Consider the following 16182-nt stretch of genomic DNA (forward strand, 5'->3'; position numbering starts at 1 on the left):
CAAAGGAGACGAGGAGATGAGGGGAAAAAAAGAGGGGCACAAAGATAAAGTGCCCATGTAGAGAGAGAAAGGTGAAACCATTAAGAGCTGGAAAAATACAAAGAGGAAAAGAGGGAATGTCCTGTAAAAGGGACAGAAGTGGAAAGAGAGACAAAAAGAGGAGAGAACAGAGGGCAGCAAAGGATGAGATGTAAGACAATGATAGATCATTTTCTGGCAGCCTCAATTTGTCATGCTGTTATTGGGAAGAAAATGGAATAGAGGAGCAGCCGTAAGGGTCAGAAGGAGAAGACAGGGGTCCTGAGGTGGGGGGGTTAAGCCAGAAGGGAGCAATGCCAGCAGACAGTAAGCGTGATAAACTCCACAAACCTCATCACCTCTGGCCTTCAACTGGGACACATGGCCAAAAAACACATTACATTTTTATTTTTGATGATTATGGATGATTCCACCCCTGTTTAATATCAACTTTACTCTGTCTACATAAAATCAGCATAAAATATAATTACAATATTGTTTTATTAAAACTAAACCATATAGACATGCAGGGATGTGTCTAGGATTTAAAGAAAGGGGGCTTAGCCCTCAAGATATGACATAAAAAGCTGGTCTAATCAGCCACAGCTGCTCTGAATGGCCATCAGAAGTGTGCTTAAATCGTGGAGCTCCAGGTGGGCAGCAGATGAATGAGCCAATCGTGGACGGATGATGGCACAGCTAGGTACTTGCTAAGGGGAGCCAGACAGCCAGCCAATAACCTGGTTGCAACCAAACACAGACATTTAAATACATTCACCAAGGCCTGGGGCCATAACAACTCCTTACAGCCAGTAGTGAAATCATGACGACAATTAGTTAAAAGCAATGATGAAGAGCAGTTATTGTCATGATCTCCAGGTACTGTAATGTTATTTTAGATACAACGCTGTGTGGGACATGAGGGAAGTTACCATGCTCCTCATGCTTTTCTGGATACAATTCTATAAATGCTAAATGTCTGAATACAGTGGCGGAAAAAAATTTTCGGACACCCCATGCATTTGTGAAATATTGCTTTTAGAATCATTCTTAGGTCATCAAGCACAATCGAGTCACAGTCAAAATGCTAAACAAATCTTTAAAAAGCCATTCAGAGCTTAAAAGCTTTCATTTTAAAATATTTCATGATAACACTTGAGATTGAAATTTTAATGGTGCCTGAAAACGTTTTCCACCACTGTAAAACAGTCTCATAATTTCACTTCTTTTTAGATAACTTGAAGGCCTCTTCATTCTATTTTCTATACCTACTTTATCCTATTTGGGATCACTCACATTCACTTTTACAGTCAATGTAGAATCACCAATTAACTTGCTTTTGTTTTGGACAATGGGAGGAAGTCATTCATGCACAGAGAGAAAATGCAAAGTCCACATAAAAAGTTTTCAGCCAAGACTGAACCAGGAACCTTAATTCTTGCTGTGATGCAAGTAACCACCGAGCAGTCTGTCACAGGTCACCAGCTCTGCCAGGATATGATTTTACTTGCATGTAGAATAAAATAGAATAACCTGCCCAGATGGAAGTATAGAAAATGATGAAACTCTTTCCAAATTTATTTACTCCTTTTAAATTCCAAACATATCTGGACTGTCTTCACCTTTATTATTGCCTCAGAAATTATTAAATGCTTTGTTTTATGAACCAAAACTATTTTGTGGCCAGCTGTTCTGCATCATCTGTCTGGTCCTCTGACTTTGTTACCTAAATCAAACCCACTTGTAGAAGAAGTTGCTTCTCTGTCTTTGGATCCATTTGGTCTTTTTCTCCAAACATCTGCTTCACTTTCCCTGTCTCTGGGTCTCCATGCCCCCTTTTAATGGGCAGCTAAACATAATTTCAGCTGTTTATATTATCTGAATAGTAGAACGTTTTTGAGAGTCAGACTTCCTGTTAAATCCTTTGAAATCACCTCCTCAGTGGTTGTCTCTGTCCTCTCTGTCCCCGTCCTGTCTCAGTCTGGATAAAAGTGACAGAAGTGATGGAGTAACAATTATTAAGTGTTTTTCTTTTTCATTGATGATAACAGCTACAGAACAAACAGTCTCAGAGCTAACCAAACAAAAAGAGAACTCATCATGCTGAGATTTCAACTAAACAGAGCTAGCAAGTCTTATCTGTAAAACAAGGAGTGTCTACTTTATCAATAACAAGCAATTTTCGCTGTTGACTAGCTGGATTAGTCACGACTACTAACTCCCCATTTATACATTTACGGACTCACTCACGGTGTGACACGCAGGTGCTGCCGTCGGAGTGAAAGGTGAGAATAAAAACCTGGAGTGGTGATAAACAGACCAGATTCGGCTGCCGGGATTCTGAATGGGAAACTGTGTTTCAAACGTCGTGAACACAGCTCAATCACTAACACCGCAATCAGTAAAGCAAAATTTAGAACATTGTAGGGTGGCTCAAGACCCTCTAAAATAGGCCTAACGATGCTCATGTGTATAATGTGTATACACTACCAGTTAAAAGTTTGGATGCATTTTCCTCCACTTCTTCACTTTCATGGCAAGGATCATATTTGTTCCTCTGCCAGTTATCATACAATCATCCAAGGTTTTACTGGTCATGAAGACATGTTGCTGAAGAATAAAATACCATGCTCTTCATCTACTATCTTCTTTTGAGTTGCTCTGAAGAAACAAGGTAATGAAATTCCTACAAAATATTTCCAATGGTTTTGTGATTTGTATTTTTATATCAAGACTTCTGAAATATTTCTCTTACTGGTGCCCTGTCTTGTTATATAATGCAACACTGAAAAATGAGGCCCTTTATGGCTGTTGCCTTTAAGCTGTGAGTCTAGAAATGAAACCAGAGAATAGACCTGAAATCAAAACCTCGCAAAAGCATGCTTTTGTTTCAGCTTGTTTTTATTTACTTTTTCCAAACAGACCTTCCACTGGGCTTTGTTCATGTTGTAATTTGCTAAACTAAATAGTGTCCATGTTCTGGTAACAAAGTAACCTTTCTATGTATGGTCAGTGGTTGCAGATATAGATGTGCTGACGCCTACAAAAAAAAAACAAAAACAAAAAAAAAAACAGCCACAGCATATGTTTAGTTTAAATCAATGAAAACTGCTGGTGCTGATATTTTACCGAGACCAGAGACAGAGCTAATCTCAGTTTTGTGAATTAAATTTTTTTTTTTTAAATGAAACATAAAAAATGCAATAATAAATTCAACATATTTTCCAGTCTTACCTTCAAACAATCACTGAGACTTCAGTTCCCAGATCACTTTATCCCAGTCATCACTATTTCACTTTAGTTGATTAATTGATGTTTGAAATTATTTTACCCCAGTGGCGACTGTGTGTGCACTGGCTTCTCACATAAATGTATTTTAGTGGAAATTTAGAGGTTTGTGTGCAGGCTGTTAAAATGTTACATTGATTTATTTAGGTGTCTAACTAAAATCAAACTTGATTAATAAACCCTAACATTCTCACATATCAGCAAACGTTTACTACTCAGATGGGCCACTGTGTAGCAAACAGCCTCTCCAATATTTTCTGACTCTGAAGACACTCTGTTGAGTCTACTATATGGACGGATTTAGTCATTTATTTCTATAATCCATTTTTTCTCCATCTTTATCCAGTGGTATGTGATATTTAATTTCCCCTTCGATAAACTTATGTTTCGGCATCAAATACTTGTTTCACTGCCAACTGCTCTCACAGCTGACAGAGGTATTTCAGGCCATATGGGTTTAACACATGGGCAATGAATTGCAGCACTTTATACATATCTGCAATGCGTTTTTGATTTTTAAATGCTCTGAACTAATTATGAAACAGACATTGCAACAATGCCAACATAGTTGTTTGATTACTTCATCATTTCATCCAAAAAAGTTAATGGCAGCATCATGACAAAGTCAAGAAATGATCCAATTCATGCAGTTAACCCTGAAGGACCACTAATGTCTGCACAAAATTTTAAAACAATCTGTTCACATCTTTGACGTTATGTGGAGACCGCTTTATGATGATCAAGAAGTGTATTTTTAAAAAAGGTAATCTTTCTTATTAGCTGAGCTATGTTTTCTCAAAAAGAAAAAAAAAAAGTAAAACCACCATAATCAAATTCCATATTGTACCTTTATTGTTTATGTAATATATATATATATATATATATATATATATATATATATATATATATATATATATATATATATATATATATATATATATTAATTGGCTGCAACATTAAAAAAATAACTTACAAACCAAGTGAAAAACAATGATCATCTCAATAAAATGCAATGTTCTGTTGCCTTAACTATGGGGTTTTTATGTTGTTACTTTTTACCTACACTTTGTTACAACCCAAGCTTGGCCCTTTCTGTGTCGGTCATCTCTCTGGCTAGAGACTCAGCCTCCACACTCCTGAACTCTAACCTGATGAAGTATCAGCAGTATGAACTGGACCAAACTCAACCCAAGCCCCCCTTTTAACAATCTATCTGCCTGGATCCACCATCATGCTAAGTCAGACGTCAGAAGAGAGGTCCCTTGTACATCCCCTGACATGTCAGAGCTGTTTTGGTTTTAATGCATGTCCTTCATTTAAAACCTGCACCCACCCTGCTAAGCTCCATAAACTTCTCCAGCCTCTTCTTCCAAATGACACCAGCATCACACCATTCCTTCATTTGTATTCTAAGCTAGTAAAATGTAATCTTCTGGGTGGCTGCAAGTGCGTTCTCTATTATGTTTAAAAACAAAAAAATAAATATCTGAGGAGTACTTTCAGAGCTTTTTAATTATACCTGGCCTCACTCATTAGCATAAAGGGAGGGGGTGTAAACAGAGCTGGCAGTGATAGATCAGAGCAAGTAATGAGGGGTGAGACAGTGAAGGTGTGTGCACGTTTGGACATGGCATCCTTCTGTGTGCACAATTGCAAAATACTGTTTTGTGCCAACAGTATGCTCCCTTGCACCAACACCATGCTTCTCTGTGTCTGGTTAATGAGTCATGCTGGGATAAACACTTCCAGGTCATAGCCAGCTTCATTCCATCTGATATGGAGGGGAAGTCCAGGTGCCAGGGCACAAATGCACTACATGCAGATATATTTTGTTCTAATGAGAAACATTGACAGAAGGATAATACCATAATTATTTTGGATACTATTCATTTTACCCTTTGTATGTGTAAAAGTAAGAAATGCTGTCAAAACTGAAACCTGACTGCTCTTCTGTGTCTAGATACAGAGGATGTTGGGTTTTAAAAATTAAAGTTTGGCAAATTGTTTTAGAGCTTCTCCACAGTTTGACTTAAGTGCTGCTGATAACAAGAAGGAATAATATTAATATAAACAACAGTTTAAGCTTGAGGATGTTACTCATTTCCATTAAATCCTGCCACATTCTTTAATAGAGCAGTCTATAATTGGAACACCTTTTAAAAATCTCTTTTGTGTTATAGTGGGACAGGCTTTTGTGTTTTTTTGTTTTTTTTTTTTGTCCACAGCAAAACAACCGTAAGAGACATAAAATGTAACAAAGTCAAGAGATACAGGTATTTATTACTTGGCTCAGAAAGCTAAAGGTGATGTCGGGTGAGACTTGCATACATGTTCTGTGTATGTGTGTTGTGTCCCACAAACTGTTTTGTCAGTAGTGATGAATTCTCTGAGCAGGAGAGGTCATCACTGCTATCTTTTTTCAACACACCCCATAATAGTTTGTCTGCTAAGTCGCTTCTAAATCATCGTTCACAAGCATTTGTGACAACAAGATCGAAGACTCTGTGCCATCAAAACACACTTCATAGCAAGGGCAAATGTGTTTATTGTATCTTACACTTCAGTGTCAGAAGGGCAAGTTTTTAATGAGCAACTCGTGGATTAAATCCTGACAGCTGAATCTGTTTCCAGCCTCATTTGCAATGCAGTCCACCAGGGAACACATGTTTTGAAAGCCCTTCTGTGTATCTCTTGTCATTCACTTTTTTTTTTTTTTTTTACTGAAAGAATGTGAGAAATTATTTGTTGTCATATGTTATTAAGTCAGATATGCTCAACTTTCACTTGTTCTTCTCGAACTGGGCAATCACGTGATTGGCTCAGAAGCAAAGTCCTTGAAAATATACAGAAAAATTCCCTAGTATATTTGCTCAGGGGTGGCATTTATATGGCTTACTCCTTTTCAAAATTAATATTTCAATGTTGAATAACATGTTTCAGATGCCAAAGAAAATCCATAAAACTGTAAACTTAGGAAAAAGCAATATACCATGGAGCATCAGCTTTAACTGAAAAGTGGGCAAAAGAGAAATTCAGTAATCCGCAGGTGAAGGTCACACACTGCATGTCTTAAATCAATTGACAATTCACAAAGAGCCCTGCTTACACTGAAGGCCACATTTACTTTTAACATATTTCATTCAAGGTGAAAAAGCCAATATTGTCACAAGCCATTCAAAGGCTACACACAGGGGGAAGGCAGGTGTTGAACAAAAAGTAAACTTTAATAACTTCCATAAAATGGACAATCAAAATGCCTTTCTAAGAAGGAAACTTAAAGAATAGCAGAATCCACAAAACAAGAACCCATGACAACTAGCAGAGAGCAGAACAACAGAGATTTTAAAGATCCTGCAGTAAACAAAGGAACCAGGTGTTACACGTTTACACTAGGAGGTAATGACTAGGACAAAACAGATGAGTAGTAGTCAGTAGGTGAAACGTCAGGTCTGGTTAAACGGTCTTATTTGCTGAGATACCTCTGGGTCATTTCTGAGAGGATCAGCCGAGACAAGAGCTGTCTTAATTCTGTAAAACATAATGAAAAAAGCTTTTTGTAAGAAAAAGCTTTAATTCCAATAAGTATTCCACAGCATTTAAAGCAGTGTCTATCCTCATGCTTGATGCGAGGACAGTTTTGTGGCTTTTTTATTGAATTAACAACCTAATGAAGAGTCATTTTATATAATCTCATAGAAATAAGATATAATTTAGCTGCAATGAACCAACAAAGCAAAACTATATTAGACAAAGTAGCTGATCTTTGTGATCTAGTGTGGTTGGATTCATGTAGTTACCTAAACCTCATGATGTTTTCTGATGGGGTCAGAAAAAAAAAAAAAAAGATTAACAAAGGTTTGTTTTTCCTTCACGGTTTGGCTGTGTACCTGGCATGAAGCAAAGGCAAATAGTAAATTACAGCAGAATACACCAAGGAAGCAAGCTCTACAAAACAAAACGGGAGGTAAAGCCAGGCAAAGTGCAGAAGAAAATCTACTCTATCTTGGTTAAGTTTACTGTTGGAAAAACAAAAAATGGGCAGAATGGCAGATACAGAGACAAACCTGCAGTTTTAAAAACAACACTGTGTGCATGACCATGACCATGAACCGAGAGATTATATAAGCAAAACTAACGGCTTTAAACAGAAGTTTTACTCATGTCTTTGTGATGGTATAAAAAAGTGAGAAAATGTTTCATAAAATGGGACAGTTTTTTAAAAGAAATTAAGCCAAGAAGCTCTGTGGTCACCTTGAAACTAAGAGCCTATTATGTTTGCTAGATATAAATAACAGGCTGAGACTGTGTTATTTGAAAATCATCTGAATTTCATCAGATGTGCAAGTCAGAGATGCTACTTTGTGCTTCTCTTGGCAGCATGTGATGGTCATAATAAAAATGAATTGATGTGTCTGTTTTCATAAATTAGTGCATTGTTAGTAGATTACCTGCAGAACTGGCAACATAAACAGTTTCTTTGTTTTCCAGTGTCACATTAGTTTACATCATTCGGGAAAACTGGCCAAGTATCCATTACTTAATTACGTCATTTTGTGCCACTGGTTTAACATCTCTCATCTTCATTAGTTTCTGTTTATCAGAGAGTATCTTATCTTTTGTTTTCTCCGTTGCCTCTTTTTTTTTCTTCTCCAGATTTAATTGGTTACCATTTCATATACAGGTATCCTCTCTACATCAATCTCCCTAGTCCCTTTCTTTTTCCTTCCACTCTTTGCCTTTGTGCCCCTCTTGCCTAAGCTTGTTCTTCCTCTCTCTGTTCTTGTGTTCCTCTTTTAACCCTCCTGCCATCCTGCGCAGTATCTTTATCTCCCTCTTACGTCACTTGGCAGCATGCAGGAGTGCTTGTCAGTCTTGTAGCTTGGTTTAACTGCAGCACAGGAGGCAAACCTCACCCAACCCATCCATCCATCAACTGCCCTGCAGAGCAAACATGGCAGCTGACACAATCTTTCTTTTTGTTTTCCCTCATATCAACACCTTAAGAAGGCCGACATAGGAAAAAGAAGAAATGTTAGAGGCTGAACAAGCATTTCAATGGCTGACAGACAATAATACTCCGTGCCATTGCTACCTAGCAATAACTAATAAATATATTTTAATATAATACCTAAATGTATACCAAACTTACTTTTAAAACACTTGTGTAATTTTTAGAATTCTCTTTAGGTATTCAAGTTGCTTGAAGCGTTTAAATCTGAGTTGGTAAAAATGAGTAATTATCTTCCAAAAGCAAAGCCCAAGGAGCCAAACTTTTCATTTGAGTGTCTCTTAGATATATACTCGCTGCTTCACAATTAATCTGTGTGACTTTGGTTACGCATAAAATATGCTGAGTTTTTGGAACCTAAATATGCATCATATTCAGTGAGTGATTTAGCAAATGCCAGTGAATTCAACCCAAGGACACAGAAATGGGACAGTTAAAAGCTTAAAATTCAGCTTCATGGCCTTTTAAAAGGCTTGCATGATTTGACAGAAATTCCATTCCACAGGAGCAAAGATTAGTAGGGTGTCAAGAACAAGGTGGTGATGAAGCTGACAGAAAATGGTACATCCCCTCTAAGCTGTGGTAAATAATAAAGAAATGTAGCAACTGGCTACACAAGATAAAACAACAGCCCAAAATTCCAGCATTAAACTACCAACAATGACATGCAGCTTGATCAAAAGATGAGAAATGACTGCGGCTAAAAGGTAATCAGAACCTGCGTCAGCTGACTTGATTGGATGTATTAGATGTATAAATAATCATTAGAATAGCACAGATCAGAAAAGAAAATAAGTTGAGATTAATAAGTCAAGGCAGTTTGTGTTTAATTAAATACATTTCATTTTAATAGTTTGGGTTTTTTAGTAGTTATGTTTTTGCCTTCAGTATCCACCATCCTTAGCACCTCTTTGTAGCAATGGAGGCTAGTGGCTAAAGGTGAGCAGAAAGCATAAAATTGACGCTTAGAAAGTTTGAGGATTCTAGGGTCATGATCCTCTCAGAAACTAGTCGCTTTTCAAAACAAACCCTTAAGTTATAACCTCCAGTGGATTTGGGGGAAATAATTTGCAGTGATTTCATGCAACTACTTACTTTTAATTAAGAACTGCACATACAAAATTGAGGTCTTTGTGCTTTATTCCACTGTATTCCAGAGTAAAATACTCTTTTTTTTTTAACATTTTGCAAAATCTTTTAGCCATTTTCAGTTATTAGTTACTTTACAAATAAATACTGATAGACTTTCACCTTTCTTTAAGGAAAAGTGAAGCCTTTTAACCCTATAACAGAAAATAATATTTTTTAATCATACTGTAGTCTTTCCTCTGGAATTGTAGTAAATCTCAACCGATCAGTTGAAAGTCATAGTAATCTTTACTTTAATTCCACAACTTCAGTCTGTAGTATTATTCTGTATCTTTGCATAAGTAAAATGTCTAAATAATAAATCACGGACAGAATTAAATTGATGAAACTAACCTGGTTGGTGTTGGGTGTTTAATAACAACTGTCACACTGAAAAGAAGAAAAAAATACTTTTCTTCATAAGTAAGAAAACCTGATGGATCTTGTAAAAACACATTGTCTGGTCAAACTGAGAAAATTCTGAGACAATTTATAGCTTACCACTGTAATTTATTCTCACATCTAAATATGTGAATTAACTGGCAGAAATGATCTCTCTCTTGTCTTCAGCACCTGATAATTAAAACTTCAGTCTTGTCTTGGTTAAGCTCTAAGAAGTTCACTGCCATCCATGACTTTATATCTAAAATACACTTTAAAAGGATATTAACTGGCTCTATCAGAGACATGGCGATGTAAAGCTGTGCATCATCAGCACGGCTGTGAAAATCAATGCTATGTCTCTTGATGACATCCCCGAGAGGCAATATGTACAGATTAAAAAGACGTTGGTCTAAAATTGAACCTTAGCGAACCCCACACTTGATTTTATTGATTCCTGAGGAGTATGTATTCATACTTGTGAAAAATTGTTGATCTTTGAGATAGGAGTAAAATGATTTTAAGGTTCTTTTAGTTGTTCATAAATATATTAATGGTCTTGGACCTTTTTATTTATTATACCTGCTTTTAAATTATGAGCCCTCGCAGACTCTAAAGATCCTCCGGTGCCGGCCTCTTAGTTGTTTCCAAAGTCAGAACCAAGACTTATGGTGAGGCCTCGTTCCACCAGTAAGGGACTCGACTGTAGAACAGCCTGCCACAGAACCTCAGGGCTGCAGACACTGTTGCTATTTTTAAAAACAGGCTCAAGACCTTTCTTTTTAGCTTAGTTTATAGCTCAATTTTATTTGATTTTGTTTAGAGTTTCACTTATTTAATCACAGATCTTTCTATTATTTTAAATGCCACCTATTTATGTGGCTCTCTGTTTTATTATTGTTTTGTTTTGCCCAAGTACAGTTTTTATAAACTCCTTTATTTTATTTAACTTTATTTGATCATTTTCCTTAACTCCTTAACTTATTTAATCTTGTTTTTACTTTTTAACTACAGTGTTTTCTCCTGGGGATCCTTCACACCGGTAGCTCTACCAGCTCTATCTGCTGGGTTGTTGCCATGGTGACTGCCCTTGTCTGGGTGACTGGGGGTCCTGCACTGCAGCTCTGTGGCTGTGGTGTTGGCCCAGGCCTGCCCTGACCTGGGTGGTCCCTGTGGTGGCACCCTCTGTGGTCATGGGTGGGCTGGCTTCTGGTGTGACTGGATCCTCAAGATATCATTTCCTCACAGCAGTGTCAAGACAGATGTTTTAATTCTATTAATATTTTATACTTACATTCAGTTAAGACCCACACACATGAAATGGAATTATGATTTCAGATATGCACAGACTTTTTCTCATTATTATTTTTTTTATATTATAAAGAAAAGTCCCATTTACAAAGAAAAAAAAAAAACGAAAAAAAGTGTTGCAGCGCAAAGTACAACTTGCTGTGATGTCATATCATGTACATGGTGTAATATGTTAGATATGTACGAATGGAGAGTCTAAGTGACTGCACACTGCTACCATTCAATGAGATATTGATTAGGAAGTTATAACATGTCTGTTCTAAAAATACCTACGTAAATCAATGTGTAATAATTCGGCTTCTAAATCCCTGGAATCACATTGTTATGGACAGCCCATGTCTAACAGCTCCTTCAGGTTGGAGGAGACAAGTTAAAACTATGTTTTCGGCTATATTTAGTGAACCTGCCAGAGAGGAGGTTCACTTCACGGAGTCAGTTACCATAGTAACAGACTCGAGGCATGACTTACCTCGCTTTCTGGAATGGAAAACCCAGAGTTTCCCGCAACTCAAGGTTAACATGTTGTATTTTTTTTGGCTAGTAGGCATCACTGTTTGTGCAGCTAACAGTCAGTGTATCAGATGATTGTGCTTGAATTTTTTTTTACTTGTCTCCATTAAGCATTGCTTAAATTCAACTTGAATGGAAAAGCCACCCCTGGTTTTTACTCATCTTAGGTCTCCATGTTTGTCTTCTTTTAGTCTCTGATTTCTTTGCAGATCCTTGTCATTTTTCCTGGTGTCTTTGTAGTCTTTTTAAATTTCTTTGTGGTCATTTTCCACTGCTCTTTCTAGTCATCTTTGCTCTCTGCCATCCTCATGCATCTTTCTGTGGTTGTTTCACTTCTGTATTATGCTATTTTATGTTTTTTTAGTTGTTCTTTCGAATCTCTTTGTGGTTGTTTTCGGTTTCTCTCTCGGCTCATTCAATAATCCAACCATAGGCAATGAAAATGATTAAGTATGAAGAAAAGCACAACAGAGGAAAGGAAGGGAAAATAATGGAGCTCTAAAAATTCTGAAACACAAAGATGACAAATTCAGAGAGCAGCAGAAAACAGAGCAGGCTATGAGATTAATCACTGCTACGCAGATGCAACTGACCAAGTTATAACAGCAACAATTTACATACATACATTTCATCATGCACTGCATGAATTATTCAGAATTCTAACAACATTTATTCCATTTAGTTTTTAACCAAGTGCCCAAATTTGGCATTGGATTGGTAAATAATCAGCAGTTGATGATTACCAACGCTTCAAGGTTTCATCACGCTCCACTTACATCATCATATTTTCATTTCTCCTACATATCTCATGTGCAAAGTGTGTACAATCTTTATATACTTACCAAGACATTAATGAAGCTTTGATGAATTTACAAACCTTCACTACTTCTAATATTTTAAGATATTCACAGGAGCATTTGCTGTATGTGGAGCTGTGCTTACTTCTAAGTCCCCAAGATGCCTCATCTTACTGTATAAAGGATGACAGGGAATATAATTGTGTGGATTAAATGCAAACTTTGTGAAGAAAAGAAGTCTGCGGTAGAGTGTTTGTGTACTAAAACAGAATTCACTGGTGCCCAAGAAAAGATCAAAGCAATATGTCATTAATGAGACTTAAAAGCCTTGATGTATTCACAGTCTGTGCACTAATTTATTTGTCGGTGAGTACTTAACTTTTAGATTAATAGAGGAGCATTCACAAGAAGCTAATTGGAATGCAAGTGATGTTTTTGACCTACTCTTATTTTTAAGCTTTTGTTTTTCTATGGTGTTTGTTCACAACAGACACTGAATAAATGAATGCGGAAAGTAAATGACAAGCAGGGATGCACTAAAGTCCACAGAGACAAAATAATCTCTGAGAAAAATACTGAAACAATGTCTGGTGGAAAAAAAAGAACTTGCTGAATTTTATTTAATAAAATAGGTACGAACCTCCTATTGGATAATTACTGCATGGGTGATTATATTTCAGCTTGAAACAAGTTATTTAACCCCAACTGTAGCTTCTCACCATGTTGAAAGACACATCCTGTGGTTGAGGAAAAGCAGAGAAAACATCTAAGAAGATGCAGAAATGGGTGGTTGGGGGGGGGCAGGTAGTGTCTGTTTGTAACATTTCATGCAGACAATTGTTTTGTTTCAAAGCAAACTATATTAAAGGTGAAGCTCATCTCAGTCTGCCATCTGCTTTGGTATTTCTTACAGTTTAAAGGAGGTGCAGACAAGATTATTGGATCAATAGTAGCAGAAAATGCCCAATAAAAAGAGGAGCATTTTTTTTCCATTACTCAATTATTTTGTTATGTTTTTTTTTTTTTTGCTGTTGTTGAGACAACACAAGATCAATGGTCAAATCATGGGTGCCACAAAATGTGTTTTTGTTCATGGGTCATAATGTTTGTTCCACAGATGCTTGTTTTCAGTATTGCTCTTTGATTTCTGATCCCATCATAAACCAAAGCCTCATCAATTCAGCTTACCTGGTGGATGAAAACTTGTGCACCTCGAGAGCTCATGAGCAACACAGCCCGTCGTAAAGTATCCCGATACCGGTTGAGCTCCTCAGTCCGCATTGTGTTAAAGAGGTCAGTAAATACTCGACTGACGTTGCGGTCCACCCTCTGCAAGGAAACATCCAGACCGAGCCGAGACGCCTGGTCCATGAAGGTTTGCAAACCCCGGATATCTGATAAAGGAGAAAAGTTGGCATTAGGATGTGACAGAGGCAGAGACATAAACACAAACATAGACAGAGAAAAATTCTTCAGGTAAATGCTGCTTTAGCCCTCGAGCATTAATTCACAATTGTTGGTAAACAGACTGTGCTTTCAACACCTGCACATGCATGCTATATTTTCAGGCTTCGTTCCAAATACTTCAAGGCAGATTTTACTCTCCACTCTTGATCTAAAGCGCGACAAAACTATGACAAGCACTTCTGTCTTTGTGTTTCCTGGGGTTTACAGAATATGAACCTGCAGGCAAGTGTTGCTGTTCCATGAGAACTTTGTGCATGTGCCTATGTTTGCTATGCAGGAAACCACTTTAGAAAAAAGTAAAAAGGCTGCATAGCAAACACAAATCAAAGGTGAAATGCAACAGAGGGCTCACGATAAGCACAGCAGTCCCAGCGGTCACAGGGAAGCAGCCGCCCAGCATGTGCCAAGTCATGCTGCATTGTTAACGAGAGCTTAGAAAAACCACTTGGGCCAGACCTGCTTTTTGTATCCATATTGGACATGTGGGTGTAAATGTATGTTTCCCCCTGTTCTCTAAAGGTTTGATGACTCATCCACTGCTTCAATGCTTTAGAACAGAGCACTGAGAATACACATGATACAGTCACAGAACAAAACTGGCTCATTTGTAGCTGCAAAAATTCACAACTTGTAACAGACACACATGGCTCTACATACTAGGGAATAACAGATGCTACCTGAGTTAATATAGCAAAAGAAACTGCTTTTTTTTTTTTTAATGACTAGGGCCTAAACAGGAAATAAATCAGACCAGTAACAAAGCAACCTAACCTGTCTGAGCAAAAAAGCAACATATTGGTGCACCTCTCTGGTTAAATTGTTCATTCCTAGGGCAATCTTAAGTAGCAGTATGACTAGGTATCATTTGAAACAAATCAGACATATTAGTTTCAATGCTAGATTTTTTTCCCCCAATTGGTATACTGCAGTTTATATTTAAGTAACATAAATACTTACAGTGGCTACCGGATACTCCTCAGTATAAAAATGTTCAAAGGCAGAACAAAATGTGAAATTAAATCATTTATCATTTTGAAGCGACCACAAACTCCAACAGCAACTTTCTTTGAAAACTCTCTCTTGCTAATACTCACACACACACTGTCTATAAATGGGAATAGTAACCCCTGGTGGTGTATTTTGAATACAATAGGCAAAAAGCTGTGCCCGTGGGGAATCTCTCCTTTTGTTAAAAATACAAACACAATCTCCAAGCTACACAATTTAATTTCTCCTTCCCTAATAACTAGACATTTACAATTCTATTCTGGACACTCAAATACACTTTGCAGCAGGATGACAAGGATAAAAATGCAATACATTTAAATCATCATATAAAATCATTAAAGATCTTTAAAATCATTAAAGGCAGCTCTGAAAAGATGTGTTTTGGTGAGTTTTTTTTTTTTTTCCCCCCCAGAACAATCACAGATATCTTTGGGGAGTGAGCTCCAGAGGGCAAGGGCAGCAATTAAGAAAGCTCAGTCCCCCCAGGTTCTGTACTTGGTCATGAAGGGAATAGAAAGAAGGTTATCAGAGGAGAAGAAATAATATGATAGTATATGATGAAGCTGGTCACTCAAAAAGGAGGGAGTCAGCTTGATTAGGGCTTTGAATTTTAGGAGGATTCTGAATTGAATTTGTTGCAGAGTTTTGAATGTATTGAAGCTTGTTCAAAACATTGTGTGATGAGCTGTAAAGGATGCTGTTGCAATTGTGACGCCCACAATGCATGGTCACACTGTAAGGTTTATTTTTACTGGTTAATGGTATTTTTGACAAGCTGTATTTACTGTATTGCCAGTAGAAGGGAAGTGTGGCACTTTGCTTCTCATTTGTTTCTGCCCCAGCACGACCGTTTCGGCTTGCACAACTTCCTCATTCAGCTGAGCGAAGCTGCAATGAAAAGAAGCATGTTCACCTGTCCCATTTTTTTCTCCTGTTTTATGCAGGTTAGTAGGTTACTAAAGCACATTAAACTGTGTGTACCTGAAAGCTAAAATGTTATTTTGCACGCCAAATGGCTTGATGAAAACATTTAGTACTTGTATGTTGTTAAATATAAATTAAACTTCCTCATGTAGCCAACATGGTTATGTGGCGGTATTTACTATGCATGTCTGAATTACAAACTTCCAAACTGCCTCTCAAAACTTTATTCTGGTGTACCGTCTGCAAATAAATTTGGCTGAGCGAAGCTGCACAGCCACCTGTCTCATCACGGCCAAAAGAAGCAGCAGATCCAATAGGCAGATCAAGAATGGACAGGTCTGT

General features: G+C 37.3%; 1 protein-coding gene across 4 annotated transcripts in view; it reads right to left on the reverse strand.

The window, feature by feature from the left end:
* The window catches only part of grid1a (glutamate receptor, ionotropic, delta 1a), a 255469-nt gene that overhangs the window by 72518 nt on the left and 166769 nt on the right, over positions 1-16182 (reverse strand). For all 4 annotated transcript variants that reach the window (XM_042010670.1, XM_042010669.1, XM_042010671.1 and 1 more), the window contains exon 4: positions 13630-13835. In XM_042010670.1, coding sequence (XP_041866604.1) covers positions 13630-13835 — 206 coding nt within the window. The remainder of the gene's footprint in view (positions 1-13629; positions 13836-16182) is intronic.

Source organism: Melanotaenia boesemani, chromosome 16 (assembly GCF_017639745.1).
Source record: "Melanotaenia boesemani isolate fMelBoe1 chromosome 16, fMelBoe1.pri, whole genome shotgun sequence".
Taxonomy (NCBI): Eukaryota; Metazoa; Chordata; class Actinopteri; order Atheriniformes; family Melanotaeniidae; genus Melanotaenia; species Melanotaenia boesemani.